The following is a 27,438-nucleotide window of genomic DNA, read 5'->3' as shown; positions in this document are numbered from 1 at the left end:
ATAATTATACTACTTGGTACAATGAAGCAATAAAACTCAAAACACTTTTAAAGTAATAACATCAAAGAGCACAAAACTTTTTCAAAAAACCAAAAGTAAATAAACACTTCCATAATGAGGAACATAAGAAACTACCTTATGTGCTAAGAGATTGCCTGCTTTTCTAACAAAGAAAAAGCTAGTTCTTGAATTTGGTCATCTTTCTCATTTGCTAAAATTTTTGCCTTTACTATTGCTACAACACGTTTTACTTTCTTCATTTTGTTATCATCTATTTTCTGTATACCATAATCTGTGGCATTCTATGGTTGATCTTTTCCCATTAATTGATATATATAACAGACCCAAAATAAAAACTAATAATTACATTAAAAAAAATTATTTTGAGTTAGACGTTTGTTCATATGTATGCCCCTTATTAATCTACAAATAACTACTATATTTATTTCTACTAAATGTGTTTGGATATTGGAAAAAAAAAAGAAGATAGACTTATTTTCCTGCCATTTTCCGCACCAGAAATTGATCCCACTGGATGTAATTATGTGAAGGAGACATCATATCCACATTATTTTCTTTTCCACTATGTTTGGTTGAAACTGAAGTACATGGTAGCTGAGATTCACTTTTCTCTTATAACTCAACATCCATTATCGAGTCTTTAATTTGTAGATGGTCACCAGCTAAACTGGTAAATAGTGTTTGTGACTTGAGAAAGAACTACACTCCGTCTAACATTTTAGAAAATAATTTCTAGACAAAATAAGAAGAAAAGTAAAATTAATTGCCAAATTTTGCTCGATAAAAGCTACAAAAGCATGGAATTTAGTTGAAGAATTCTATGTGAGTAACCTTTAAATATATTGTCGTCTTTGCTCCCTTTTTTGGGCATAAGGCTCTTTGCTCTAAATTTGCTAACACATCTACAAAGCCACTTAACCGCAAGTTAAACAACACTAATTCAAAAACAGAATATTATTCTCAAAGCTTTTAAAACCATTACATTGCATCAAAAGGTATGGCTTCCTGAAAAACTGTAGATAATAAATTGTATAGTTTCTCATGATTTGCTTCAAGCACCGAGTCTTAAAATAACGTGACAAAGGCAGAGGTAGCAAGTAACTTTTTCAACATGATGGTATGGTAGTTCTTATGGCCATAATTAAAGTTTTTCCTCTATTAAATGATTAGACCTCATTTGATAGTCACTAACTACTATGTACACGCAGCCTACTAACTCTCAATAATGTTTTCTATAGCTGCAGTTCAAATGGAGAAATGGTTGGTTTTACTCTCTACCACTGAGAAAGCCTAAGACACAAAGCAAGTTAGATCCACACCCTCCGCATACTCAACTGCTAAAAGACTTAAGGTTTATATAAAAGAAACTTTAAGTCATATCACAAACTTAGACCCTATGTATTATTAGCACTGATATATTATTCTATTAGTCATTGTCTTTAATTATTTATTAATGAATCTAAACAAAATAGAAGCCTGAATGCTTGAACTCGTGTATTCAATTCTTGTAGATGAAATGAATGTTTGAGAAATTGAAATCAGTATTATTACTTTTAGATAAACTTCATTAACAAATAGAAAATTAGTAAAATACAGAAATCTGTATTATTACGTACTAAATACACATGCGCTAAGTGCCTATTGCAGTAACTTATCACATCATGAAGTAATTCTCATTGCAAAACCACCGAGAGACTTTTATACTCATTTGTTGAATAGATCAACCGAAACATGCATAAATAAAGGGATCACAATTCAAAAACTTTAGCTAAGGACTTAATAGGAGTTTAAAAGACATACCACATATGAAATAGCCAACTACACAACAAGGCTCCGAACTTTGTAACAAACAACATAGTACTAAATAAATTTTAGTAAGAAATCCCTTCCAATTAATAATCCCAAGCCCGCTTCATTGTTTTAAATAAGTCCCTAGCAATCAATTTATTGAAGATCAAGTTTAGGAACAGAAATACCTTAATGAAGTCAATTTCCTTAGCGTTGCTATGAAAGCACTGCCTACAATTCAAAAGCAAGGACAATGGGTAAGCCAAAGCAACATCCCTCACTTTTCTATCAACACAGTTCTTGCAAAACACACAAATTTTCATAGCTTAATCCAATTATGTAGAACATAGAAAAGATAGAGAGAATGGTGCCTGGTGACTATAGATTCTTAAAAGGTATTGTATATTTACATGTAAAAGCTTATATAAGCTATGTTTAAATCGATAGGAAGTAGGGGAATGAAATGGAATAGAACAGGATGAATGGAAGGAAACATGGTGAAATGATACAATTATTTGTATGGAGAAATAGTTGTGTTGGATAATTTTGAGTATTTTATTTAAGAAAAAAAACATTTTATCTGTGATCCTAATTGTCAAATATTTTAAGGTGTTTGCTTCGGTACGATCATAAATTCATACGTATCGATACGATAAAATTATGGACAAATTAAAACATTACATGTGGATTATGTTTTCCACGTCAATAATTAATTTTTTTGGTTTTAAATATAGATGATATTAATGCTTTTACTAAATCATCCTTATTCTTTAATAAAAATAAAAAATATTTTTTATTTAATTTTATAAAAAAATTTAAATATTCTTTTTTATATTAGACAAAAACTACCCAAATTTCTTTAATAGTTTAATTTAATCAAAATTCAATTAGCTTTAGTTTTATAATTTTAAATATGAATCAATTTAAAAATTAAAATTAAAATACATTTTATTATTCATATACACTAAGAGATTATTTTATTTCTCATAAACCCTAATCTAATCTTTCCTACCCTCTTCATACCAAAAAGAAGAACATATCTTAAAAATTGTTCATCATCATTTTGTATACCATCCTTCTAATAAGAAACAACCTCACCCCTAAACTCCTACCCAAACAGCAGCAGGCTATCTTCATCCTCTCCCTTCCTCGGAGCCACGCTCCCTCTCCGTCGGTCTTCACGCATAGCAGAGCCGCTTGTGGGTAGGTAATAACCGGAGAACATTTGATCACCTTAAAAGTTCTTTTGAAACTTGTGAACAGGTAATAGACTATTAGTCTTTCCCACACTTCTGCAGAAAAGAAGGTTCCGGATCCTCAAAACACCGCGTAGATTGAACCAGAAAACTGTGAATTCCCTTGGTGATCTTGTACCCTTCACCAACAAGGTAATTTATTTTTTATGATTGAATTATGTTAGTGATCAAACATCATCATATGATTATTTATATTATAATCTTTTCAATTATATTATTATGCAGTTGTACACTGGAGACCTTCAAAAGCGCATAGGCATAACAGCAGGTATCTGCATTTTGATCCAAAACAAAGCAGAGAAAGGTGGTGATCGTTATGAAGCAATATACAGTTTCTACCTTGGTGACTATGGACACATTGCTGTTCAGGGTCCATACTTGACCTATGAAGACACATACCTTGCTGTCACAGGTGGTTCTGGAATCTTTGAAGGTGTTTCAGGCCAAGTCAAGCTTCATCAAATTGTGTACCCTTTTAAGATCTTTGTACACTTTAATTTCTATCTTAAGGGTATTAAGGATTTTCCAAAGGAGCTTATTGTTGAAACTGTTGAGCCTAACCCTTCTGTTCAGGCCTCTGATGCTGCTAAGAATCTTGAGCCACATGCTACAGTTCCTCGTTTTACTGACTGATAAACTTTAGGCTCTTATTCTTATTTTTTTGATGTTGTGGCTGGCTATAGTTATGAATAAGGGGAATGCTAGGGGGACAATGAATTTGTTGAACAATATGAACAATGGGCCCTAAAAACTAGCCCAATTAGCTTACTAACACAGTTTACCTTATACACCCCCTTTCCAAAATCCTAATTTTAATCCTCTTAATTATTAACATCGTAATCATCCCACATTCCCACCCACTCCCCCCCCCCTTTTTGACCAGCCGGTAAAAACTTTTTCCCTTCCCCTCAATTCAAACTCCATTCAGGAACTAGTACCCTTCCCCTACCCCATTTGAAACGGCATTGAGAAACTCGGACCAACCCATATCCAGTGCTTCTTCTCTGCTCCTTCCCGTCGTCCATTCTGCCATCGCCGAACCGACCATCCCTTGGGGGAGGCCTCCGTTGTGAAGAAGAGCAACAGCAGGCGAATCCCCAAGTCGGCGTCGTGTGGAAGTCGGCCAGCCGCCACCCACGTTGTCTGTTAACGGCCATCTCCGGAGGTTGAAATCACTGTATGTTCGCACCGCTTGGAGTCTTTCTTGGGCAACACCAAATCAACCGTGGGGTGTGTTTGCATGCCGCTATTAAAGATCAGTTGCCGATAGTCGTTCCTTCATGTTATGGGTTGCATAGATGTTCACCGTAATTTTCATGTTATGTTCTGCCTGTGTACTCATATTGTGTACGACTGTGGGTGTTCTGCGGTTGATTTTCATATTTTTTTTTGAAATTACAGCAAAGATAGTAACATCATATGGTTCATGGATGCTTGGATTAAAGCGAACGATATGAAATTTGATGGAGTTTGGGTTTCATATCTTAGAATTCTTTTCTTTATATGTTTCTGGTTCATGTGATTGACTTTTAATTTCTATGAATTACGGATGTTTAATTTTGTAAGAAACGATGGATGCAAAAAAGAGATGGCTTTTAGTGGTGGCTTAACTAGATATGAGTTAAATTGGTTGTAAATACTATAGTTGCATAATGTTTGATGTCTACATATTTAAGACTTTATTATTTTCGATCATGGATGTTGTAAAGACTCGTGTTAAAATTTTAAGAATAATACATAGTTATATAGAAATAATATTTTTTATGTGTGTGAAATTTTCTTTTCTAAATAATGCGAGCGGACTATTGATGAACCTGTGAGGAAGAACCGGAATAAGAGAAAGCAATAGATGTACCTAGAGCCCATTTGGGAAGTAGAAGAAGCTACTTTTTTTTTTTACTTTTAAATTATGAAAAGTCACAATAAAAAAACTAAAAAACAACAACAAAATATACATTAACACACATTTCATATTTATTTTTTTATTTTCACCTACCATATCATGCACAATAAAATAACAAGTACTAACTATACAATAATTTCTTTTGCATTGCCATCAAGATTATTATGAATTAGAATTTTAATATTCATTCTCTTGTGTAAAAAAATTGTATTTTTTCAGTTATTTATCCCACACTACAACTTTAAAATAAGTACTTTTATAACTAAAAATCAACACAAAATAACTTATTTATAAGTTGCTATTAATAAAAGTCCTTTTATTTTAAGCTCTTTTTTCAAAAGAGCTTATTTAAGTTATTAACCCAAATTGGACCTTAGTCTTAAGACCACAAATACCTTTTTCACATTGTTTACGTATTTTCGTGGTGAAATTTTGTTACAACAGAAATGATAAATTTTCATGGTGAATAACATTTTTAGTTCTCTAACTACTTTGATTCTGTTTCAAGATATTAGCGAAGCGTAAAAGTTATTAGTTAAGAATAACCATCTAGTACCAACAAAAATAACCATCCGCTATCATATGGAATCGAACATCCAGCCTCTACTATTTGTTACTATTTATACACTACACCAAGACTCTTTTAAATAACCATTTGGGTGACAATAGAGATAACCATCTGATAGCCTATAGAATCGAACATCCAACCTTTATTACTTGTAACTGACCACATACTCTACACCAAGACTATTACGAATAACCATTTGGGTACCAGTAAAAATAATCATCCGCTATCCTATTGAATCGAACATCTATATTAAAATACTTGCAACTGATCACACACACTACACCCAGATTATTCGAAATAACCATCTGGGTAACAAAAGAAATAACCATTCGCTTTCCTATTAAATCGAACATCCAGTTTATAATACTTTTAACGAATCACACACTACACCCAAACTATTCAAAATAACCATCTGGGTAACAATAGAAATAAACATCCGCTATCCTATTAAATAGAATATCTAGTTTAAAATAATTGTAACTAATTATACACACCACACCAAGGCTATTACAAAATAACCATCTAGGTACCAAATAACCATCCGCTACGCTATTGAATCGAAACTGACTTTCTTTGCATATGTTGCATAAAAATCCTAAGCCAGCTTCAAATGCTCAAACCGCATCCCAACTCTTGGTATTTCGTCTTCGACAAGGCAACTATGATCCGGTAACTGTAAATCAGTTAAAACATACATCATTCGATGAACATGATGATTAATGGTCGATTCAAATATGCAGTTCACAAAAAAACAGCAATATACTAGAGACCAAACCTCATCAACAAGATCCGTGTCATCACTTCCAGTAATGTCCGTACATTCTATGACTTACAATCAAACATACACAAACTAATTAGATACCGTACTATTAAACAAGTTTCAACTAAAAAGATTTTATTAATACTTTTTCCAAAAATATCATTAAAAATTTATTACTATACATAACTTACAAGAAATAATAACAATGAAAAGTGTACTCATAAAAAATCTCACCTAATTAGTTAGGCTTATATTAAGTATTTGAATAGAGTATGCATGGATCTGCTACATCTGAATCACAACTACACAATCTAAAACCAAGTCCATTTCTATGCTTTGAAAAGTCAAAAAGCTCATTATTTCTTCTTGGATATGAATGATACATTCTCATTCTCCATTTTCGTTTCTTCAATTCCTTCCTTGTCAATCCTCTCTTATTTCTTCTTCTCCTTATTTGTTTATTAATTAATTTATTTTTCTTATAGTAGTAATTAGTGTTGTATGTATTATGGATTTGCTAATTGAAATTTTGGGACCTTTGAGTATTATATTCTATCTTATGCACAACTGTACATATATTTTCTAGCAATATTATATAGCGTGAAAAAATAAAAAAGAATGCAAAAACAGAAAAAACACATTTAGCGAGCATCCAAATTGAACAGCATCTCCACTTAGAGCATATATTTCCATCTGTAAAGTGAGTTGTGACCAAATTTGTTTGTGCATGCATGTCATTGAAGTATAAGGATGAGAATTTAAAATAATCTAATGGCAACCATGTGGAATGTTTAAAACATACCTGAATTGGTAGTTTCATTCAATTCTCTTAACTAAACATGATATGCATTTCTTAAATTACACTAATCAAATGACTAAATTTAAAATTTTAAACCAATTTGGTGTTTAAACAAAACTAATAATCAAGTGTCATGTCAAAACTCAATCTAAACATCATTAAAAATAGCATAACATTACACAATTTTGAATTATAATGCCTAAAGATAACAAAATTTAAGACAAATACTGGCCAAACATAAGAATTAAACAAAAAGTTTCACTCAGGCATTTCATCGAGCATATGGTGTGCACAATATGTAAACAGGGATTTTAAACTCATTTTAAGCAGCAATTAATCCAGAAAAATCAGCCATCAAACATTTTGAAATCCAAAAAGTATCAATCCATTAATCTAAGCCTAATCTAAACACTAAAAGCAGAATTAAAAATTAGTTAAAATAAATAAACGAAATAACACAAGTAGGAGGAAGCATGGAACCTGCGTTGGTGAAAGGGGAAGAATGGAAAGAGAGGGGTAGCAGAGGCAGTGTTGCAGCGGCACAGAGCTCAGCCGCTGCTGGGTTGCATTGGGGTTTCTCGTGTGGGGTTGGACTTTGCACAGAGACCAGGGGTAACGTACAAGGGATTGAGGAGAAATGGAGAAAGAGGGAAGAAAAAGAGAAGAGAGGGAAGAGAGAGGGGTTGGCGACGGTGGTCGCCGATAGTGATGGCGGTGGTGTCGGACGTTGGCACAGGGGGCAGCGTGGGTTGTGGGTGGGTTGGGAAGTGAGCCTTCTTTGTTGGGAAGGACCACCACAAGAGAGAGGAGATATGGTATGAGGATATGAAACGTGTTACAGTTTTCTATTTCAAAAATCTGATATTTTAAATTTTGAAAGATGATTATTATTATAATTAAATTAATTACATCATTAATTAAATTTATGAGTAATTTACATTTGTAATCCCATTGTTCATATTGTTTACTAGGATTATTGTTCACCTATACTTTTCCTATGAATAATAAGTGGGGCGGCTATGATGTTTTTTTTATAGTGGTAGATTTAATAATGGTTTAAGGGCTTGTTTGTTTGGGTGAGCTTTTAAGAAAATATCTATTTTTTGAGTTATCTTTTTCTAAAATATCTTATAAAGAAGTAAAAGTAATTTTATATTTGGATATCTCATGTAAAAAAGTATTTTTATCAATCAATTATGTTTGGATATAATAATATAAAAGTACTTTTTTATTTATTTATTACATGAAAAACATCTTTTTTTAAAGAAAAAAGATCTTTTAAAAAAAGATGTAAATTACAGCTTCTTAAAAAAAATTTTTTTTATTTTACTAGTACTTTTACTTTTACTACTAGAAATTTGCCAAACACGTTAAAAAATAAAAAAAGATCTTTTTTCATTAAAAAAGATTTTTTTTTAACAAAATAATGGCGCCCAAACATGCACTTAGTATGTAGTTGGTGGATGGTTGTTATGTATGAAAAGCTTGATCATTTGGAACTCTTTTTAATAAGAAATTGATCAGAATTGCTTTTGTTTTTAGTTAATATTTTGTTGAGAAAATTTTATATTGAAAGTTCTTCCATGTGATGTTGATAATTGTTATGTGACACTGTTGAGTTTATCTTTTGTTTATTAAAAAAGATCTTTTTTTAACAAAATAATGGCGTCCAAACATGGACTTAGTATGTAGTTGGTGGATGGTTGTTATGTATGAAAAGCTTGATCATTTGGAACTCTTTTTAATAAGAAATTGATCAGAATTGCTTTTGTTTTTAGTTAATATTTTCTTGAGAAAATTTTATATTGAAAGTTCTTCCATGTGATGTTGATAATTGTTATGTGACACTGTTGAGTTTATCTTTTGTTTATTATCATAAAGCTATGAAGAGTTGACCACAAATAAGGTTTACTTTATGTAATTGTTAAATCATGGGTAGCTTATTTGGGTATTGACACAAATAAATAAATAAAATTAGATTATTTGGATGGAATTGTAGTGATGACATTCTTAGTGGACTAGCAACTGGGTTGTGCATGCTGATGGATAAAACAACCTGTGACATGAAAGTTTCCAATAATAGTCATGATATCAGGTTTTTTTTTTTATGTCACATTTTGTAAAGATGTCCAATTAGGACCCCATTTAAGAAATTGATGCAACATTGGAAATGCACATATTTTCACATTTGAAAAAATAGATAGGCTTTAGACCAAAACAAAGGGAAAAGAGCTGGGCCAATATAATTCTATCTTGGGACCAAAAATTAAAAATATCAAGCTTCTGTTTATCTTGATAAATTATGGCTCATATGCTGGGCTAAAATTTTTATATATGGATAATTTTAATGTGAAATACAAAAATATTTGATGATTTTGGTGTTCTACAGGGTTGTGGTAGTAGCACAAAACGTTACTAACGTTTTGTAATAAAAAATTTTTTTAATCATCAAAGAACAAAACGTCACTGACGTTTTGTAATAAAAAAAATATTATTTTAATTATTAAAACACAAAACGTCGCTGACGTTTTGTTAGAAAAATATTATTTTAATTGAAGAAACACAAAACGTCATTGACGTTTTGTAAATGGCCATAGTTGTGTTCAACACACAATTTGGTTCATGATAAAGGATTTCACCTCTAGTAATACAATATTAAAAAGAAAAAGTTCCATATGCTGTTGATATTTATTTTGCAATTTGCATTATTATCATCATGCACCATAAGCTGCATTGTGCTCAACTGCTCATATGCTAGAATAACATGTTTAAGATAAAATTCATTCACTAAAAAATGTATTATTTTATCTGAAATTTTACTCTATTGTTGGGTAAAGCAAGAGTATTTTCTCTCCAACAAAAAAATGCACCCTTCTTCCGAGATATATAGATGTAAAATATGTCAACTAACATGAATAGTAGAATATTTTAAAATTTGGTAAAAAAATTTTAGGCAGAGTAGCACATGATTCCAATACACAGGATTGGTACAATCTGTAATGTTTTCTTTTATAGGGTAGATCAAACAAAATGGTTGTACCAATGAAACATAGTAAGTGTACTGCATCTGATCTGAGACCATTTACAACAGTCAAAAACCAACATTTGATGAATCATTAATTAATAATAGTCTGTTCTATAATAAATGACAGTGAATCAATGACACTAGTGAAGACTGAGGAGTAGTAACACCAACAACAATAATAGGCTGCTTTATAGTAAGCTTTTTTGTTCCTCTGTGTTCTGATCTGATGTATAACTCTCTTGAGCTTATTGTTGCCATTGATTCTCAATTCTCATCACAACATGGTCCAATCTATAAGGGAAAGATATATAATACTTTGTCATAAGTGCATGATCTACCTTATTTTGTCACCAACCCAACAATAGAATTAAAAAAATTGCAGAATTAAATGGTAGGTGTGTTTTAAAAGATAAATAATCATAGCTTGACTCATTATGTCTTTAAATAATTCTCAGTGCTGATATAATTATTACCAGGCAGGTAGGGGTGTGTTTTTTTTTTTTTGGTCAGGTGGATTGGACAATCCCTAATTCTAATCCCAATCCAAATTCTTCCAGAATTTTTCAATAATCATGGTCTATTTACTCAAACATGTTGAAGATATTGGTTAAAAGAAATTTTAAGAAAAAAGCTTGATTTCTCATAGATGTCCCACCCTGACCCCAAAATTGTAACTTTACATTTAATTAGTAGCAAATTTCAAAGGTGGCAACACTAAGCAGGAGTGTTTGAACTGCAGTTTGATGGAAAAAGAACAATACAAGAATAGAAGACACGAAGCTAAAAGAGATGTTGCCATAATGTTGTACATCAAACAAACAATCCAAGTGCAGTTCTGATCTAAGTGTACATTATGGAAAACAAAACAAGAAACAAGAAGGAAAACCGGTTGCCCGCACGCGAGTAGGCGATAACGAAAGATGAAGAACACTAGAACCGTTTTTTTGAATATTTTTTGTTCTTTAGATGTGTTTTTTTGTATGAATGAACATATGAAATTAGGATTTATCGAAGAGTATAAGCATGATTGATTGTACATAAATAATCAATTAGATGTTGTTTTAAATTTAAAGTTAGTTAAATTTAAAATTTTGATTAATTTAAATGAATAGTTTTTGTCCAATATAAAAAGGATATTTAGGTCTTTTTATAAAATTAAATAAAAATATATTTTTTATTTTTACTAAATTATAAGGATATTTTGGTAAAAGTATTGATATGATATATATATATTTTTTAAAAAATAAATGCTGACGGAGATAATGTAATCCACGTAGCGTTTTATTATTTGTCCACGTTTTTATTATATCGGTACGTATGAATTTATTATCGTACTATAACAAACACCATATTTTAATTGCACATAGTTATCTTTATTTTAACTATCAACCAAACAACATGAAAACTGAATTGAAGCCCTAAATAAAAAATGCTTAAAAAGAAGATCAGCTAGCATGTGAGATAATTCTACTAAGCACAAACAGAATAGCTGCAATGCATATTTATTTATCCTAACAATATAGATCAAATAAATACTAAGATTCGAATAAAGAGAAAGAACACCTACTCAAGGAGCATGTTGCAGGTACTCACACTAACTGCAGTTGCAACTTGCAAGATGCCATGCAGTATGAATGTATAAATCAGCTACAAAGAGCATTCCACCCACCAATGAGGACATCTTATCCCATCAATGATGACAATCTATACACCCTATGAGCCATCCTTAAATCTGCCCTTTTTGCAAATACAATCTGAATCAATATTTTAGTTTTTCTCATAAAAAAGACATGTTTAAATATAAATTTTAGCTCACTTAAATATTAAAATGGTTATTTTGTCAGCTTTATTATCCAAATACAACAACAATTATAGCATTAAAAAGGATAAGGATTGCCATATGAACAAAATGAAATTTCAAAAAACAATTTAGGTTATGTTCATTGTTAGAAAAAATGCTATGCATCAAATCCTGGATTCTCTTAATTTTAGTTAGAGTGTGATATCATATTATACAAATGTAAGTTAGATGATGAAAAGAAAATATAAAAGAAACTATTTTTATATATTTCTATTTAGGAAACAGAATGTGAGCATTAAAATCAATACCTAAACAAAAATAACAAGACTTATAAAATATAAAAATACTATATATAGGCACATAAAAATTTAGCAACTAAATTAATTATTGATCCGGCCGTTACAAATATCAAGTCATAACTCGGTATTAAGAGTCATAACTCGACAGAACGCATCATAATTTGGCGTTACGTTATTAATCGACGTTAAAGCCATTAATCGGTGTTACAGTTATTAATCGACAAATCAACGTTGCTAATCAACAATTTACGTTACAACCAGACCCAGCGTCTTATATCCTGAAATGCCCAATATAACGAAATGATTCATAAAAGCCTCATCATTGCTCTTCAATTTCGAAGACCAACAGAAATGTAACCGACCTTAATTCATTTATAAAGGTATGGTATTCTATCTTATGGACACATTTGAATTCTAAATACTGACTTAAGCTTCGGAGTGCCTTTGCAGGTACACCCCTTGTTCCTTGCTCACGCTTTGCATAATTAGACATCCCCTCGGAGTAAAGCTTGGACTTCCACGAAGCTCAAAGGTTGGCATCGAAGATAACAACTCGGCGTCGACTCCCAAGGACCGAGCTCTCCCTTCAGGTATCCATACAATAACAATTGGCGCGCACCGTGGGACCGAGAATATAATCCCTTAGCTTCCATATATAATCGGCCTCGACGTTCTCGCTTGAGTCATGGCTGAACAACTCCCATTGCACCCACACCATCTGAACACCTTCAGATGGTGACCGAGATATGGCAAGCTAACCAGCGCATGGCCGAAGAGAACCAATAAATGGCAAATCAAATTACTAATTTGAATAACATCCGAATTGAAAACAACAATGATCGGCTAGAACGGACAGAAGAAGTCAAGCATCAGTCAGGGCCAACACATGTTTCTGAGATTGCTCGGCATGAAGAAGAACAGCCTGAGCATAATGAGGAAGCTCGGCCAGATGACGAGGATGACAACCTAGAAAGCTCCCCTGGGCCGTTCATAGCCGAGGTGATGAACTTCGTGTTACCCAGGAGGTTCACTCTGCCGACCACACTAACCCCCTATGATGGGTAGGCGATCCAAAGAAATACATCAAAAAGTTCACCTCCATAATGATAGTAAACGGTGCATCTAATAAAGTTTTATGTCGTTGTTTTCCATCTTACTTAGACGGTCCTGCACTTGATTGATTTTGTTCTTTGCCTGCAGGTTCTATTTCTCGCTTTCGAGACCTATCAAAACCCTTTGAGGAGCGCTTTGCTGGATCAGCCATATACCTATATGACTCCGACTACCTGAACACAATCAAGCAAGGCCAGCATGAGAGCCTCAGAGACTACATGACGCGCTTCACAAAGATAGCCATGAGTATACCCGACCTCCACCCCGAGGTGGAGTTGCATGCAATAAAAAGTGGACTCCGACCAGAAAAGTTTCAGGAGACCATTGCTGTGGCCAAGCCCAAAATTATGGCCGAGTTCCGTGAAAAGGCGAAAGGTTAGATTGACATCGAAGAACTCTGACAAGCTCGGAAAACAGAGAAACCACAATACAGAGATGATGACAAAACTCGAGACAATAAGAAGAACTTCAAACCAACTCCGCGATATGACTCTTACACTCAGTTCAATACGAAACGCGACGACATCATCAAAGAGATCTTAAATTCAAAGTTAATCAAACCGCCGAGAAACGCCGACAGCTACCCAGATTGAACAGGCGCAAACAGATCGAAATACTGTTCTTTTCACCAAAAGCATGGACACACTACTGACGAGTGTGTCATTGCCAAAAACCTTCTGGAGCGGTTAGCTCGACAAGGTCACCTCGACAAGTATATCAGCGGCCACATACAGTGACGAACACCTCCCTCCGGTGACCAAAGCTCGGCAACACAGAATGGCTGAGATAAAGATCGACCGAAAACAAACCATCCCAACCAACCAAGATGTATTATTAGCCGTATTTCAGGAGGTTTTGCAGGTGGAGGAGCCACAAGCTCGACAAGAAAGCGATCGTACCAAACTATGCTTTCCATAGAATCCGACCAAACTCAAAAGCAGACACTTCCATAATTTTCTCAGATAACATTCTAGACAGCCGACCACAACACGAATGTAACAAATCTAGACGATCCGATCGTAATTTTCCTACAGCTCGGTGATCTCCTCGTCAAAAAGGTTTTACTGGATCCCGAGAGCAATGCCGATGTCCTCTTTTACTCCACATTCCAGAAGATGAAATTGAGCAGCAACATCCTCCAACCTTCTACTGGAGACCTGGTAGGTTTTTGAGGTGAGAGATTCCCGGTTATGGGCTCTGTGTGGTTACAAACCACACTCGGTGAGTTTCCTTCGTCAAAAACTTCAGACATTCAATACTTAGTGGTTGACTGTTTTAGTCCTTACAATTTGATACTTGGAAGACCTTTCCTAAATAGGTTCGGTGCCATGGTCTCTACGATTCATCTCTGTGTTAAGTTCCCTTTGCAGGATAACACAATTTATAATAATATTATATACAGGTTGGGAAAAAAAACTGCTTCAATAAAAGGTTAAAATATAGAGAAAATACTCATTTTGATCTCTAAAATTATGCTCGAGCTTCAATTTAGTCTTTGAAATTTTAATTGTCTTAATTTAATTTTTAAAATTTTTAAATTTTAATCACATTAGTCTCTGTAGTGGTTTCCGTCACAAAATCAATTGAAAAATTTAGAAACTAACTTGAAACAATTAAAAATTTAAAAAAAATTTTGAGACTCAAATATAACTTTAAGACCACACTAAATAAGTAAATATTTCCTCTTAAAATATAGGGCAATTTACGCATTTAAATTGTTTGACCCTCAATATTACACAAATACATTGTTTCCAAATTTAATACGTAAATGCATTGTTTCACTATTTTATGTAAACCGCTACTGGCAGTAGCGGTTTATGTGTGTGAGTGTGTGAGTGTAAACCGCTGCTGCCAGTAGCGGTTTACGTGCATGTGTGTGTGAGTGTAAACCGCTACTGCCAGTAGCGGTTTACGTGTATATGTGTGTATACTATTTAAATAATATTATAAATAAAAAATTTAATTTATCATTTCACAATATAATTTAAAAAATATAAATATGCATGTAATAAATTTTTTATTTGTATTTATTATTAAAATGAGATTAAATAGCAAATCAAAGAGTGAGTACTCACAGAGTACTAAAATATATAAACTAAGACTAAATTTTTTTTTATCTTCATCCCTTCTAAAACTCATGAATTCACTAAAGCATACACTTTTTCTTTAAAAATGACTTCATTTTTTATCCATATAAATCATATGATTGCAAAAAATATATACTCCGTTTTCTTTCTCTCAATTTTTTTGTAACTTAATTTAGCGGTTTCTGTGTTCCTCTAGCGGTTTACGTTGACTAGAAAAAATGTTTGTTTATGCTAAATTAAGTTACAAAAAAATTGAGAGAAAGAAAATGGAGTATATATTTTTTGCAATCATATGATTTATATGGATAAAAAATGAAGTAATTTTTAAAGAAAAAGTGTATGCTTTAGTGAATTTTTTACTAAAAATAAATTATTTTATCATTCATGAGTTTTAGAAGGGATGAAGATAAAAAAAAATTTAGTCTTAGTTTATATATTTTAGTATTCTGTGAGTACTCACTCTTTGATTTGCTATTTAATCTCATTTTAATAATAAATACAAATAAAAAATTATTACATGCATATTTATATTTTTTATTTTATTCATCAAAATTATGATGCTATCACTATTATTTATCTAATTAATCAACTGTAAAATACAAATAATTTTTATTTTTTGGTATAAGACAACAAAGTTGCACAAATAAAAAAAATCATTTAGCTAGAACCTCAAATGCAAATCAGCAGCAAAGAACACAACCCATTTTCCAAACTCTCCAATCTCCTTTGTATGGTTGATATAAATAAAAGAGAATGAAGTGATTTTTAAAGAGTAAAATATATAATTTAGTAAACTTTTGGCTAAAAATAAATTATTTTATTATTTATAAATTTTAAAAGAGATGAAAATAAAAAAAATTAGTCTTGCTTTATATAATTCAATACTTTAAAGACTGTATTTTTTTATTTGTAATTTGGTCTCACTTCTAATAATAAATACAAATAAAAAATTTATTACATGCATATTTATATTTTTTAAATTATATTGTGAAATGATAAATTAAATTTTTTATTTATAATATTATTTAAATAGTATACACACGCACCTAAACCGCTACTGGCAGTAGCGGTTTACACTCACATACACACGCACGTAAACCGCTGCTGGCAGCAGCGGTTTACACTCACACACATAAACCGCGGCTGGTTGTAGCGGTTTATGTACATCTGTAAAACCGCTACTGCCAGTAGCGGTTTACATAAAATAGTGAAACAATGCATTTGCGTATTAAATTTGGAAACAATGTATTTGCGTAATATTGAGGGTCAAACAATTTAGATGCGTAAATTGCCCTAAAATATATGTTTAAATTTCTGAGTATAGAACAAATCATCCATTCAAAATATAAATCTATAGATCAAATGTGAGTCATAACAAAACACAATCAAAGATCCACCGAATAAACCAATTTACGGAGTTCAATCCTTATATATTTTCAGGTACTAAAATTATAATTTATACTTCATGTAATATTAAATTTATGTAAAACTATATTCTTTTATGAACTACATATTATTTTTGCTGTAAAAGGAATACAAGTTTCTAGTAAAATTATTTTTTCTCCTGAAGAAAATTGTTGCCTAGTTTAAAAAACTGTAAATATAAGCATACATACTTATATTATATTTTTAATTGAGTCTCTAACCTTGTTTTAAATTTGTAATTATATTTTTATTGTTTTAAAAATATTTGACTTAATAAAATATACCAAGACATTTATTAATAGTTAATATTTTAAGATAGATAAAAATAATTTTGTAATATTTATTATTAATAGAGATTTAATAATAAATTAAAAATTAGTGCACAGATTTAATTGAAAACTTTTTTAGTGTAAACATCTAGTTACAAATATGAAGAAACTATATAAAGATAATTTAACTTTTTTATAAATATAAAATGAAAAAAGTTTAAGAGCTAGTAATTTTAAGTTATATTGGTCAATACTTTTAGTTAATAATTCAACATTTTTAGTTTAGCAATCTAGCACTATACTTCTAACCAATTTTTTTAAATATTATTAGTTAATTGTTGAAAAAAAATTGTACTAATTTTATAATATTGCTCATATAAAATTTATTAAATTGGTAGATAATTTGTTTAGTAGATAATTTTGAATTGAGCCAATGAGTAATAACTCAAATGGCATAGTCTCCCCATACTCAATTAAGAGGTTGCGGGTTCGAGTCTCCTATCTTTGGTAATAAAAAAGATAATTTTAAATTGAATTTTTAAAAACAGTGGAGATATATATAAAGAAAAAATCTACAGAATAATATTATTTCAATCAATTAATTTAAAAATAACAAACTACTAAAAATAATTAAATATCAATAAAAATTCAAACTAAAAATAATAGAAGCATCCAAGACTTAAGTAAAAATTAAAAAACATTTGAAAGTGAAACAAAATAAAATCAAGTTTGAATTTATAGTTTATGATTTATAGTTTAAAATATAAATTTAATTTTGGTGTACTGTCAGTGTAAAACCATTTTAATCACATAATGGCTATATTAACAAAAATAATTACCTTTTATATTAATAGTCATCTAAGAGAACGGTTATGATTACACGATAGTTAGTACATAAAAATTAAACTCTTAAAATATATTAATTTGGGATTATGATTTCAAGTATAGCATTAACAAATCATAAAAGTTATAAATGGATAATTGAAATGTGAGCAATAACACTATACAACCAGAAGGTGGACCAAATGAGCCAATTTATATCACCTCAATCCATAAATATTTTAACGCTCATTTTAATCTCTTAATTATTAATTACTTCAAAATTATCACGGACTTATATTAAGTTGGCCGCAGTAATCAGTATCATTTATGTCATGCTTTTATTTTGTGTTTTCATGTAATACTAATTTATGTCAAACCATTTTCGGGAAGAATGACAAAGGATTTGAGAGATTCAGATTCTGATAGAGTCATAGCAAAATAAATAGAATACTTAGTGAGGCAATAGTTTACACAGTATACAGAGTTAGAAGAAACTAATAAATAGCTTAGCAAATAATAATTAGTTTATTTTAATTTTTGTGTATATTAAATATTAATCTAGTATATTTTTAATTTAATCTAGTATATTTTAATAATAATATGACATTTCAAACACACTTTTACATTTGCTTCTACGGAATTAGTTTTTAACTTTATATTTTTTTCGCAAAAAGAGAAAATTCTAAACATGAACATTCACATCTATTGTTACCTTATAAAGAGAGAAAATGTTGTAGAACATTTGATATATACGTGTAAGCACCTGCTTAAGTACATACATACTAATTATCCTAATACAGCAGCAACGCCAATGTTCTAAACCAAATAAGGAATATCTATCAGTTGATACTAGAAAGATTACAATTCTAAGATAAAACCAATATTTTCATCAACATAACATGTTGGCAATGCATCTAACATGGTCTTAAAGTCAGCGTTCTCATCAACCTTGAACGAACAAATAACCTTGACAATCTTCAAGGCATGCCACCAACATTTTGTATTACTTGAACTGCAGTGGCACTTCCCTTCCTTTCTTCCCATCAGTGTCTCATACAAAAACTGTTGTTTTTTGCAAAATAACAAATGGAGTTAGAAAGAACACATTATACAGTCACTGCTGGGATGGAAGTACTGTTGTGGTTGTAAATGCAAGACTCGAGAAGATTGGAGGATAATGACATACCTCAATGAATGCTTTACTATGAACATAATAGCGAAAACTCAATGAAATAGAATTCGGGCAGCAACTTGAAAGCAAGTAATTCATAAAAGGGAAATAGGAAGGTTCATTTTTCGGAGAAAACTCTAATTCCAAGCGTTTTATAGTTGGAGGAATAGATGAAACTTGCAATGCACCCTGCTCTGGTTTAATCTACATAATTCAGACAAACAAACAAATAAATAAAATAGGCAAATATGCAAACAGAATGAACCAATGTAATAGCAAGTGTATACTTACTAGAACCGGCCAACAGATAAAGAGGGAGACTGATGCCCAAATCTTTTGGGGTTTAATGTTTTCGACAAATTTCCTCAAGCTACAAAGGTCCCGAAAATCCACAACCGTAAAAAAACTATTGACTTCCAATTGATTAGAACTTTTCTGAAAAGATATACCAGGTTGGTTGTTTCCCACACCCTCATACGCAAATGATCATAAATTTCGAGCATCAATGTTAAGCTCCTCCAAGTTAGAGCAGTATGATAACTTCAAGACCTTGAGTTGAGCACTTGAAATATTAATCCTCTTAGACATAGAGCAATTGCCTAGTTTCAAACTCTCAAGAAAAGGAAATTTAGAAAATAGTTCAAGAAACCATTTGTCTCCAAGATCAATGCTCTTCAAATCCCATAAGCACAACCATCTCAAATTTGTGCAACTATCTAAATTCAGCTTGAAAGATGCATCTTGATGAAGATTATAACGTAAGCTCTCAAGATTTGGAGCATCAATATATACTTCCCGCATTCCTTGAACATAAGCTTTCTTGAGCTTATGTAAACCATGCAAGAATAGTGATTCCACAAGACTGAACGCAAACACTTGAGGAATTCCGCTAATTGGAGGGTTATATACAGCACAATCGACCACCGTTAAATCTTCAATTAGAGGACAATGAGAAATGAGACGCTCTATAATCCCTTCATGTGCAAAAAGTAGATTGCATAGTTTTATTATTCTCACTGAGTAAAGCTTGATGGAATGGGTGAGGAATGCTTGCTCAACTCTGATTCCGCCTATCAACACCAACTTAGTAAGTGATTTGGATTCAATGACACTGAGTGGAAGCTCATAAAGCCTGTCCGGACTGTATCTCCCTACATAGTAACCAGGGAGGCGGAGCTGTAAATGTAATACTTCGCCACCACTTTCAATAGCCATCTTCATCCATAGATCAACATGGTGGGCCATGCACTTATGGTCTACATAGTCCATGATGAGCTTGAATTCTTTGATTGCTAAGCCTAGGTCACGGAGCCTCAGTAATCTTCTCCCAACATAGTCAATAACTTTGTCTATTTTGCTATGATAATTGTCTACCGTTACATCTTGACTCTTAAAATGTTGATCGCTGCAAATAGACAATATCGGAAACGTAGACCATGATTCTCTCCAAGCCTTTGATAAAACACTAGTCCTGGCAGAATCTCTGTCCGGAAGCCTTGCGAGAATGTCATGAAGTATAGCTTCTGGCAAACCAGATATTTGGTCCATTTTTTCCCAGCTTCAGTACTGATAGCGAGTATAATATCATAGATGGATAGGTTACAAATCATAAAAGTGCGAAGAAAGAAAGAAAAAAAAAAAAAAGAAAATACATGTTTATTATCAAAATGATTCATCGGGGAAGCGAGGGATTTATGATTATGAATGACTTTCAACTAAGTACAATGATGAGATTTTTCATTGTAAAATTCATCAATGCTCATCAAATTTTCATCATGACCCAAAATGCCCCATCTGAAACTCATAAAATACTATAATAATAATAATAATAATAATATAAAGATCAATGTGGGAACCTATCTAGATCTCCATCACAAATTTTTTTTCTATTTATTGTTATTATGTGAAGTGAAATAATGTTTTGACAAAAGAAAGAACAAGGGGCTAATTTTTTTCTCTATGGAACTAAGATGATTGATGGACTCAACCATTGTAATTTTTAGTGTTTTTTAAAATCGTAAAACATACAGAAATCGGATCCTACTCCAAATTAAACGATACCACATTTGAAATTAACATCCCAATTTCTAGAAAAATACCATTGTTAAACTAATATAAAAAAATCAAAGTGCACCTGTCAGACTCTATCCCTTTTATTACTAAAAAGGAATTCCGTTTTACACTCACTTTATATAGTGAAAGGAGAGGTTTTATTTGGTGATCTGATGAGAAAATATCTTTATTCGGGTTATTTTTTTAAAAAGATTTTATAAAAAAAATAATTTTATGTTTGAATATTTCGTGCAAAAGATTTTTTGTATTTATTAATTATATTTAAATATAATAAGATAAAAGTATTTATTTATTTATTTATTATGTGAAAAATATTTTTAAAATTTTTTTTTAAAAAAAAATGTAAATTATAATTTTTTTTAAAAAATAATTTTTATTTTTAAATATTTTTACTTTTACTAATAGAATTTATTAAATACGCTAAAAAATAAAAAACACAAAAAGGGATTACATTTTTTGTTTATGAAAGCTGTAGCTTATAAATATAAAATTAATTTTGTTATTAATATATAAAAAACTAATCATCAAATTAGTCCATCCTAAAAAAGATAAATTATTAAAATAGTATTTAAAAATTTGCACTGCTAATAAAACAAATTCTAAAAATACTAACAACAAATAAATTTATGAAAGATTTAAAAATACAACAAAAAAAAATAGATATTAAATATATATTCAAAGAAATGAGTTTAAGTGTTTAACCGAACCTTATGTAAAATTTTCAGAAAATAAATGGGAACTCAACTTTACAGGGACGAGCATTTTCATATTAAACTAAAAATAAATAAATATAAAGCTCATAAAGTTTTCAGCATCACCCAAAATGTTGTGGCATGTAGACGGTAGTTTAAGTGTTTAACCGAACCCTATGTAAAATTTTCAGAAAATAAACTTCAAGGACTTAAAGGGTAAAAAAAGGATCTACAAACAGAATGAAACAAAGCTATGCTTAAAATTGTTAAGATTACAGATTTGAGGAAAGAGCATTTACCGAAGAAACTTTGCGGCTTCGTTCAGTCTTTCTCCAACTCTATTGTTGAGGACTCTTCGATACGCTAATGATCTAATCCCTCTTCTACAAATAATAATCATTCGAATTCCGCTAGAAAACCAATAGAGTATATGTATAATGTGTACAATGGACTATTTATTTGGTCAATGAATATTTAGGATAAAATACTACTAATTTCTCAAACATAATACACTCATACTATCCAAAATAACCATGTGGGTATCAAGGATAATAAATATCTAACTGAATCGAACATCTCTAAACCCCAAATTGTATACATTGTACAGATACTCTATTGGCCCCTTATACTTCCTCTAATAATTATCATAATCAGTTAACATAATAATATATTATGATTTTTAAATTTAAAGTAACTAAAATTTTAATGTTTCCATTTTATACCTTATAACTTTAAAGAAATTAGTCATATAATTTTATACGCAGCGTGGTAACGTATAACACAATCATAAAACAATCACCATAAAAGACTATGTATGTTTCAAATTAAAGAACATCTCTTAGATAAAAAGTACAAAACCACGAGAATTGGGACCCTCACCTTCTTGATTTAATTCGGGGTTTTGACGGTGAGAATGAGAGCAAGAGTTTGTGGATTGCTCACCACCGAACGTGTGGGAGAGGAACGACAAGTGTGTTCAAAACTCCAAATTTAATCTAATTTGAAAATTCATCAAATCAGTTTTACTTTTTGTTTAAACAAAAACTGAAATATTTGATCTGGATTTTTAGTTAGAGCAGTTTGTTATTTGTTGTTTAATTGAGTGAAATCTCTCCATCTTTATACTTTATTGCTTTCCTCTCTTTTCTTTTAACCCTAATATTCACAAATCAAAATAGTTCAAATTTCATATTTAAATTTGGAACGTGGCTCAATCCAAATATTTAAATCAAATATCGTTATATAATATTCTATTTTTATAATTAAATTAAATTGCTCATCTCTCAAACTTTAGGTGACTATTATATGGTTTTCCCTAGGTTTAATTTAATTAGGGGTAAAATAATTATTTTATGAATGGGATTAAATTGGTGATTTTAAATTTAAGGGTAATTTCAAACTTGCCAAAACTTAATACTTATATAAAAGAGAGGAAGAGAAAGACATGAAACTTAATGTGAATAGTTAAACGCATTAGCTCCATTATAGTACTCTGTTATATAATAGCCACTTCAATATACATAAATAGATGTAACTCAGCATCAACATTAAAGTTTTTAATTCTAATTAGGAATGTTCAAAGGTTGATAAGAGCAAGATTACAGCTCTAAGCTAAAAGTGATAGTTTTCTCCTCAAAAGATCTCGCTGACGCATCTAGCATGGCCTTAAAGTCAGCATTCTCATCAGTCATGAATGAACAAGAGATGTTGACAATCTTCAAGGCATGCCACCAACACTTTCTATCACCTGAACTGCAATAGCACTCTCCCTTTTCACTGCCCATCAGCTTCTCATAGAAGAACTGTTGTTTTTTTGCAAAATATGCGGTGGAATTAGAAAGAATATATTCATGAAAAAGCATAAAGATATGTATATTTGACATGTTGAAGACACTGCTGGAATGAAAGTACAATTCTAATTTGTAAATGGTAGAATTAAACAGAAAATCTGAAGATAATGAATGACATACCTCAATGAATGAGAAACGACGATGATATATGAATGAAATTGTTTTTGGGAAGCAATTTGAAAGCAAGTAATTCATAAGTAGCTGGCTATAGAGAGCTTCACTGTCTGGAGGTGAATATTCTCTCAACACCAAATGTTTGATACTTGGAGGAGTAGTGGAGGAAACTAGCAATGCAGGCATGTATGGATCATCACCCTACACAATTCAGGGTACATAAAATAAAATAGCCACATATCAATATGCATGAAGAAAGAACCAAGAAAGTAGCAAGTGAATACTTACAGGAAATGATTGTCCAATAGAGAGGGAAAGTGATGCCAAAATCACTTGTGGCATATTCCGGGTAAATTCCCTCAAGCTATAAAAGTGCCGAAAATCCACATTGGTAGAAATATTGACTTCAAGTTGATTAGAACTTCTCATAAAAGATATAACAGGTTTGTCATCATCACGATAGTCAAATAATAACAAATTTGGAGCATCAACATTGACCTCCTTCAACTTAGAGCAAAACATTAGCTGCAAGATCTTGAGTTGAGAACTCGAAATATTAATCCTCTCAGACATAGAGCAATCAAATAGTTTCAAGCTCTCAATAAAAGGAAACTTAGAAAACAGTTCAAGAAACCACTTGTCTGCAATAGCAGTGTTCTTCAAATTGCTTAATTCCAAACACCTTAAATTTGTGCAACTATCAAAATTCAGCTTGAACGGTGCATTGAGATCCCAAGCTTGATAGCATAGCTCCTCAAGACTTGGAGAATCAATATGTACTTCTTGTATTCCTTCAACATCAACTTTCTTGAGCTTTTGTAAACCCTGTAGGGATAATGATTCCACCTTTTCTTTCAATTTTATATTAACAACACCATGTGCGTCAGTAGGCATGAGAATGAGTATCTAGCCGATTCATGTGTCACGACTTATAGCATTTCACGGTTCATGAATATTTGGTCTTTCTATCAGTACTTGTGACTGGCTCCACTAATTCTACAGACACATCCATCTGTATCCACTGATCAACATGGTGGGACACATGCGTAAGGTCGTCTAAATTTTGCAAATCAAGCTTAAATTTTTTATTGCTAAGCCTTGGTCACGTAGCCTCAGCAATCTTTTTGTAACATAGTTAATGAGAATGTCCAATTTCCTAAACCTTTGTCTATTTCCTGCGGGTACATCATCTTCAGAGAAAAAATCCTCGCTGCAAACAGATAGATTGGGAAATGAAAACCATGTGTCATTCCACGCCTTTGACAAAACACTAGTCTTGGCAGCATCTTTGACAGGCAGCCTTACAAGAATGTCATGAAGTATAATTTTCGGCAGAGCAGAGAACCGGTCCATTTTTTTCTCAACTGCAGTATTGGGAGCAAGTATAATATCATAAATAGACACCACACAAAATACAATAGTAAATCATGCTTAAAGAGCAAATGAAAAACACATATTAACCAAATTGATTCATTTGCGAACTACGGGGATCTAGGGACTAGGGTTACGAATGAGTTTCAACATGGCAATTCGTAAAATTTTACAAAGCTAAACCTATTAATTCAACATGGTAGCTCGTAAAAGCAAATAATGTTGGAAATAAAGTTATGCCATAAGAAAGAACCATAATTTGAACAGCTATTTTTCAAACAGTGCTTGCACACATGAACCAAACTAATGTGGTACTACTTTCATTCATTCAACAATCTCACTAAGAGGGGGAAAAAGATAAAGCAGCAAGGACATAAGACTTACCTTCTCCGAAGAACGAGTGTTGTAGCCTTTGAAGACACGTCTAGCCGTCTATGGTCACTGGGTTAGGGTATCATCAGCCTTCCATTTTCAGTGTGTTAGAAGGAGAGTGTGAGAATGAGAAAGAAATTGAATCTTACACCATTAATAGAGAGAGACAGGGACGCGTCATGCAGGCAGGGGATCTTGCCGTTTCGGTTTTCCAAGCAAGTCTTCACTTAATAATAATAATGATTAATGAGAGTAAATGACCATTAAATCTAAAAAAAAAGTTGACTTTTGGACTAATTAATTTTTAGAAAAAAATATTAATTAATAATTAAGTCCTATAAAAATAGTAAACCGTATATATATATATATATATTTATATATTTTGATATTTACAGTGATGTATATTTTTATTATTAGTATTATAATGAGTATATAAAATAATAATGTAATTTTAAAATAGGTGGAAATATTTATTACTTTTTATGAAGATTTTATATTATATTTTTTATTAATTGACTACATCTATTTATTACAATCTTATTATAATATATAAGTTTAAATTTTTACAGATCTTTTAAGTTTCAAAAATATTATTATCGTAACAGTAACTATCCTGTTTATAAATATATTAAAAGTGGACAACGTCAAAGGAAAGTGTAACCGTACATCCATATAAGTATCACTGTTAAATTTTAGTTGATAAATTGATAGAAGGACATCATATGTCTATCATTTGCTATTTTGGAGTAGGGGTGTACATGGGCCAAGTGAAGCCAGGTTTGTCTTGACTTGGACCCGACCCTAAATAATGACCGGGTCTATTTTTGAGATCCTTACCGTCCTTAAACCCAGTAAAATCATACTACTTTCGGATCACACTAAAACGGAGTCTAAATCGGTGAAGTTCGGTCATTGATAAATTTTATGTCAAAAAATTATGATGCACTTATTTATAAAGAAGAAAAAACATACTTGTTACCAGAACTTGATATCCATATTTGAAATTGAATTTGTCCATAAATTCTAATTTCGTATTCTTTATCTATTTTCTAATTCAACTAAGTGTGATTAAAAATAAAATAATAATTTATAATTAATATAAATAATTTGAATTAATTTAAAACATATATATTTAGTCCCTTAGGTGCACATGAATCGATGAAGTCGGGTTGCTTATCCGAATCCAATTCTAAATAATGATGAATTATTTTTGAGACCTTATCTATAAATAAAATCCATCAAATTAGCTCCTAAAGTGTTTGTCCGAGCTAACTTCAATGGAGCTGATATTTTTTAAACTAATAGTTGATCACTTTAGACTAATTGTCACTTATCTAAAATAAACTACTGTTTATTTTTTTATAATTATTTTTATTATTTCATATTTTAATAAAAAAATTATGTACTAAGTTTTTTTCAATTCTCATTATATATAGAAAAATATATGAAAAAAAATTGAAATACATAATGTTGACATTTACTAAAATTTAATATAAAGTAGATGTTAAATGTTTTTAAAATTTGATGCAACAAATCACTGATTTGTGTATAAAAAATCACCGATGATTTTATACATCTTATAAATGACGGTCGATTTAGTTCTACACTACAGTGAATAAAACACTATACATCATAATACGTCTAATCATTCTCTTTATATTTAAATAAAAAGTATAGGCTACGGCTACGTGTGTGTACCATTTTGATTTTTGAGTCATAACTCTATTATACCTGAACCAGTGAGCGATCCGTCATTGCACGAACATGAGATATACATTGGACATGTGTTGTATTAAAGATGAAGTTTATACAATGATATTGAGTTATTATTTTTAATACACCCAGCGTAGTTGACAAAA

At 31.2% G+C, this 27,438-nt stretch overlaps 3 protein-coding genes and 1 long non-coding RNA gene across 4 annotated transcripts; 1 reads left to right on the top strand and 3 right to left on the bottom strand.

Annotated features, from left to right (window-relative positions):
* The first annotated feature begins 2,062 nt into the window (after positions 1-2,062).
* Positions 2,063-3,746, top strand: LOC112777788 (allene oxide cyclase, chloroplastic-like). The gene is made up of 3 exons (XM_025822177.2): positions 2,063-2,066; positions 3,073-3,197; positions 3,291-3,746. Exons 1-3 carry the CDS (start codon positions 2,063-2,065, stop codon positions 3,696-3,698), a joined length of 537 nt encoding a protein of 178 aa, XP_025677962.1. The 3' UTR covers positions 3,699-3,746.
* A 15,847-nt stretch (positions 3,747-19,593) lies between these two features.
* On the bottom strand, positions 19,594-20,655 carry LOC112776008 (F-box/FBD/LRR-repeat protein At1g16930-like). The gene has a single exon (XM_029295682.1). The coding sequence runs from the start codon at positions 20,653-20,655 to the stop codon at positions 19,594-19,596; it is 1,062 nt and encodes a 353-aa protein (XP_029151515.1).
* Positions 20,656-23,329: 2,674 nt separating this feature from the next.
* On the bottom strand, positions 23,330-24,730 carry LOC112777787 (uncharacterized). The gene is made up of 3 exons (XM_025822176.2): positions 24,125-24,730; positions 23,843-24,037; positions 23,330-23,674 (listed from the first exon to the last, which is right to left on the bottom strand). Exons 1-3 carry the CDS (start codon positions 24,728-24,730, stop codon positions 23,471-23,473), a joined length of 1,005 nt encoding a protein of 334 aa, XP_025677961.2. The 3' UTR covers positions 23,330-23,470.
* A 227-nt stretch (positions 24,731-24,957) lies between these two features.
* LOC140182052 (uncharacterized) lies at positions 24,958-25,729 on the bottom strand. The gene is made up of 2 exons (XR_011877892.1): positions 25,592-25,729; positions 24,958-25,200 (listed from the first exon to the last, which is right to left on the bottom strand). It is a non-coding gene; the product is annotated as an uncharacterized lncRNA (long non-coding RNA).
* Positions 25,730-27,438: the final 1,709 nt, after the last annotated feature.

The sequence above is a fragment of the Arachis hypogaea genome, chromosome 19 (genome assembly GCF_003086295.3).
Source record: "Arachis hypogaea cultivar Tifrunner chromosome 19, arahy.Tifrunner.gnm2.J5K5, whole genome shotgun sequence".
Classification (NCBI taxonomy): Eukaryota; Viridiplantae; Streptophyta; class Magnoliopsida; order Fabales; family Fabaceae; genus Arachis; species Arachis hypogaea.
This window is presented reverse-complemented; position numbering and strand designations above follow the sequence as displayed.

Bases quoted from the DNA above. Each gene is read 5' to 3' on its own strand.
- LOC112777787 (XM_025822176.2), bottom strand. From the start codon at position 24,730: ATGCCTACTGACGCACATGGTGTTGTTAATATAAAATTGAAAGAAAAG. The intron at 24,038-24,124 runs GTAAGTATTCAC...TGAATTGTGTAG, and splicing joins CTATTGGACAATCATTTCCT to GGTGATGATCCATACATGCC. The intron at 23,675-23,842 runs GTATGTCATTCA...AAAAAACAACAG, and splicing joins GTCGTTTCTCATTCATTGAG to TTCTTCTATGAGAAGCTGAT.
- LOC112777788 (XM_025822177.2), top strand. The intron at 3,198-3,290 runs GTAATTTATTTT...ATTATTATGCAG, and splicing joins TTGTACCCTTCACCAACAAG to TTGTACACTGGAGACCTTCA.
- LOC112776008 (XM_029295682.1), bottom strand. From the start codon at position 20,655: ATGGACCAAATATCTGGTTTGCCAGAAGCTATACTTCATGACATTCTC.